The sequence below is a fragment of the Pseudomyrmex gracilis genome, unplaced genomic scaffold, assembly GCF_002006095.1.
Source record: "Pseudomyrmex gracilis isolate BER0280 unplaced genomic scaffold, ASM200609v1 scaffold_62, whole genome shotgun sequence".
In the NCBI taxonomy this organism is placed as follows: Eukaryota; Metazoa; Arthropoda; class Insecta; order Hymenoptera; family Formicidae; genus Pseudomyrmex; species Pseudomyrmex gracilis.
The window spans coordinates 15,507-19,446 of NW_018020646.1; the positions used below are offsets into that span (position 1 = coordinate 15,507).

Consider the following 3,940-nt stretch of genomic DNA (forward strand, 5'->3'; position numbering starts at 1 on the left):
TTTTTTTTTTTTTTTTTTTTAAACGTTTGGTTCCATCAATCTCACTCAAGTCAACATTTGCAAGAAATCAAAAGAAAACATCCACAGTTTCTTCACATTCACCGAGACTTGATTTTCACATTCACGAAATCAACAATTTCGGACCAAAAAAAAAAAAAAAAGAGAAACGGTGAGGAGAGATTCTGCAGATGTTTTCTCTTCTCGAGAGCAACAACAGCGGTGAAAAGTATTATAATATCGCTTTTTTTTTTTTTGTTTTTTTTCTACTACAAAATATCTTCCGTATGTTATGCGATGGATACAAAGTGTTGTAAAGCACAGTTTTAACAAAAAAAAAGTTTCTTACAGAACTCTGTAAATTTTTCAGATATGAGAGAGATATTCCTGAAAACAGTTAGAAATTCTGCCGTTATGATACCTTTCACGTTCGTTCGGCGCTGTCGTTATCAGCGATGGGATATTTACCACGTACGCGCGAGTCTGCGATTGAAACAATCTCGGCGTGAAATTAGAAGTTCATCAGGTTTGCTTTTCACGATTCTGTTACTATAGACGAACTATTATGCTTGTTTATTTTCTTTCTTTTTTTTTTTTCCATTGATAAGATTACTCGTTAAAAGATCATCAATCCCACAGTGATCAGTGATGTGCAGTCTTGCGGCCTATATAGTACAAACTTTTTACCGTACAAAGCTTACAAATTACAGGTTTAGATTGACGTTATTATTATTATTACGTTATCAGCTAGTTTTACGAAACCGTTTTTTTGTGTTTTTTGTTTTTTAATATGTCTGTCGCATCGTGCAATAATAATTTGTCACCTTGAATTTAAGCAAACTAAAGGCCTACTAAGACCTTTGGTTTATTAAAATTCGATTTTGCAATTATTGTTGCTTAGTTCACGGTCTCGCATTGAACAGACTCGAAAACAGACGTTAAAAGCAGATGATGAAAAGTAAAAGGTATTAATATTTTTTTTTTTTTTGCTAGACAACAGATCACAAGAAATCTCACAACAGCTGGGGGTTACGTGTGTTAACTACTACAAGAGATGTCGCACGTAAAAATTTCAGTTTTCAGGTGTTTCTTTTTGTTTTTTTCCCTGCGCACAAGTACAAAACAGTTTAAAAGTATATGTGTGTACCTTGTACACATTGTAATATTATCAATGTGCACAGGGATTGTTCGACCATTTGAAATGTCTTACGATACTCTTGTAAAAATGTTTCAGAGAAATAAATTCTCGTCGGTTCAGAAAAAAAAAACAAATCTCAGAGAACTAAGTTTGAATGTAAAATCGACTTTTTTTTTCTTTTAGAGCAAAAAAGACATCTCACATGATCATGAAATCAGACAAAACACTCTTCTACATCTCAGTGTAACTGACAATGCCTTGTACAAAAAAAAAAAAAAGAACAACGTTTATCATTCGACGTTTTGCCCACCGATCAGCCTCCTTAGCTTAAATTAACACAGAACAATTGCACAGAATAGAGTATTTTCCAAACCGTACCGCACTTTTATTCTATATATCTCCGATTCCCTCGCTCGGCGTATTAATTGGCTTCTTATCACTGAATCATCATGCTAGAACAGTCGACCATCACAGTGATATATCTCTTCAAAATGCTTGCAAACACTTCAGCACCCTAAAATTTGTTTGAACCAGTACAATGACCTGCGTGCGACAATTCTGTCTAAATTGAGCAGAAAGCCGATATCGAGTTTGGTTTTGGTTGATCGGTATTTTTTCAACACCTTCCTCCACGCGAGCAGAGAGTATTGGTCCTTTTGCGAAGGAAAAGGATTAACCTTTTGCTCGCTTTTTTTTTTGCTCTTTCTTAAAAACCTACTCTTATATTATATTTATATATATATATGTATATATATATTACAATAATATTACATACATAATACTATTCATGTATAATAAAATAGCTGTGTTCAACCGGCCGCCACCTGCAGGACGGTCTTTCGTGAGTTAAAAAAAAAAAAAAAAAGGAGAACCACACAGTATCCATCGAGAAATTCGTACGGAGTTCAATGTAAGTCAATCTTGATAAAGATGCACAGCACGTTCCACGAGCAAGAAATTCTCCAGAAGATCTCTCGAATGATTCTCCAAGATGTCAAGATGTGCCAAGGTTTGCGCCAGAACAAGTCTCTCTCACTGTACACTAATAAAATTTTGCCCTCAGCACGATCCAGGGTCAGGAAAAATTCACTCGGAGACAGAATTCCCATGTAGACACACACACACACATCGAGCTCTTTAGCAAAAAAAACACTATACACATTCTCCTTTATCTAGTTTGGTCTGCGAGTAAATAATAAATCCAGGCCAAAACGGTTTTGATTAAGTATTAGAGGACACTGCAACAGCAGTAGGTCTTCTTCTCTTTCTCCGGGCTGAAGTTCATCTCGCGCACGATCTCGGCGAACATCTCGTTGACGTTGGTGCGGTTCTTTGCGCTCGCCTCGACGAACGGACAGCCCCAGAGCTGTGCGAGCTGATGGCCCTCCTCGGTGCCGACCTCCCGCTGATGCTCCAGGTCGAGCTTATTCGCCACCAACAACACGGGCACGCGTTCCGTGCCTTTGACGCGCGTGATCAACTCCTTCATCGCCTTGATGTCCTGGAAGGTCTGATGATTCGTCAGACTGTAAACCACGACAAAGCCTTGACCGTTCTTGATGTAGAGATCGCGCATCGACGCGAACTGCTCGGTGCCGGCTGTGTCGAGGATCTCGAGCACGCACGGCGAATTGTCCACCTCGATCTCCTTCCGGTAAAAGTCCTCGATCGTCGGGTCATACTTCTCCATGAAGCAGCCGGATACGAATTGCACGGTGAGCGCGCTCTTGCCCACCCCGCCCGAGCCGAGGACCACCACCTTGAACTCGCGCATCACGTCGGCTTCTCCGCGACTCCTTCTACGACGTCGCCACTTCCTCCTCCTAGACGTATCCAGGACCGCACCGGGGTGTGGAGTTCCGTTTCACCCCCCGAGATCGGACGGAGAGAGTGACAGAGACAAAAGACCGAGATGAAGGAGACAGAAAGTGAGAGAGAAGGAGAGCGAGAGTATGCGTGTGTGTGTGCGCGTGTGTGTGTAAGTGTGTGAAATAAGAGTAAGTGAGAAAGAGAGACACACACCACAGAGTTACAGAAAGAGACAGATTATATCACTCTTTCTACTTTGCGCGTATGTATGTATGTATGAACACTTCACTTGTCTAGCGCTGGGCTAAGGAAACAAGGCTCCTTTTCGTCCTCGTGCACGTCCTCTTCGTGTGATCTCACGACGACAATCCGCGCCCGTCCTCCTCCCGGTCGCGAACAAAGGCATCGACACGACACACGTCTCGATCGGGGGCTTAACGAATGGGACGGACGGATCACGCGAATCGAGAATCGACTTGCGCCGCCTCGCTGCAAGGCTGCCTCGATATTACGGCGACGCGACTACGCCAGGACATGACGACACGGACTCGCCGCACGCTCTGTACGCAGGCAATACACACCAACGACACACGGGGCCTTCTCTCCTTCTCTCTCTCTCTGTGCCTGCCACAGTCGCCTCCTCTTCCTGCCTTCTCCTACCCCTCTCATTCCCTCGCACGTTCGGGATCTGACGTGCGCGGCACCGCCATCTTATCGCCTGCCGCCACCGTCGCTCGGGTTTTTCTTCGAATCGAATGTCACGTCGCGCGTGGATCTTCGATCGCGCGCCTATCCTAGACGTCACAAACGCCTTCGCATTCCTTCGCTCCCTCACGTCTTTGTCCCACACGTTCGAACGCGGTATAGTCTTTTCTATATTCTTTTTTGTTTTCGATAAAAAAAAAAAAAACAAAGAACGTACAATGTCTCTTTGGTTTGCTGAAAAATTATTTTCGTGCCTTATACGCGCGCGATTCACTTGCGCGTATGTACGCT

General features: G+C 43.0%; 1 protein-coding gene across 1 annotated transcript; it reads right to left on the minus strand.

Moving 5' to 3' along the window:
* On the minus strand, nt 1–3,516 carry LOC109854285 (ras-related protein Rap-2a). Its single transcript, XM_020427200.1, has one exon. The coding sequence runs from the start codon at nt 2,907–2,909 to the stop codon at nt 2,364–2,366; it is 546 nt and encodes a 181-aa protein (XP_020282789.1). The 5' UTR covers nt 2,910–3,516; the 3' UTR covers nt 1–2,363.
* Between the last annotated feature and the right edge of the window lie 424 nt (nt 3,517–3,940).

Coding starts and splice junctions, on each gene's coding strand:
- LOC109854285 (XM_020427200.1), bottom strand. CDS start 2,909: ATGCGCGAGTTCAAGGTGGTGGTCCTCGGCTCGGGCGGGGTGGGCAAG.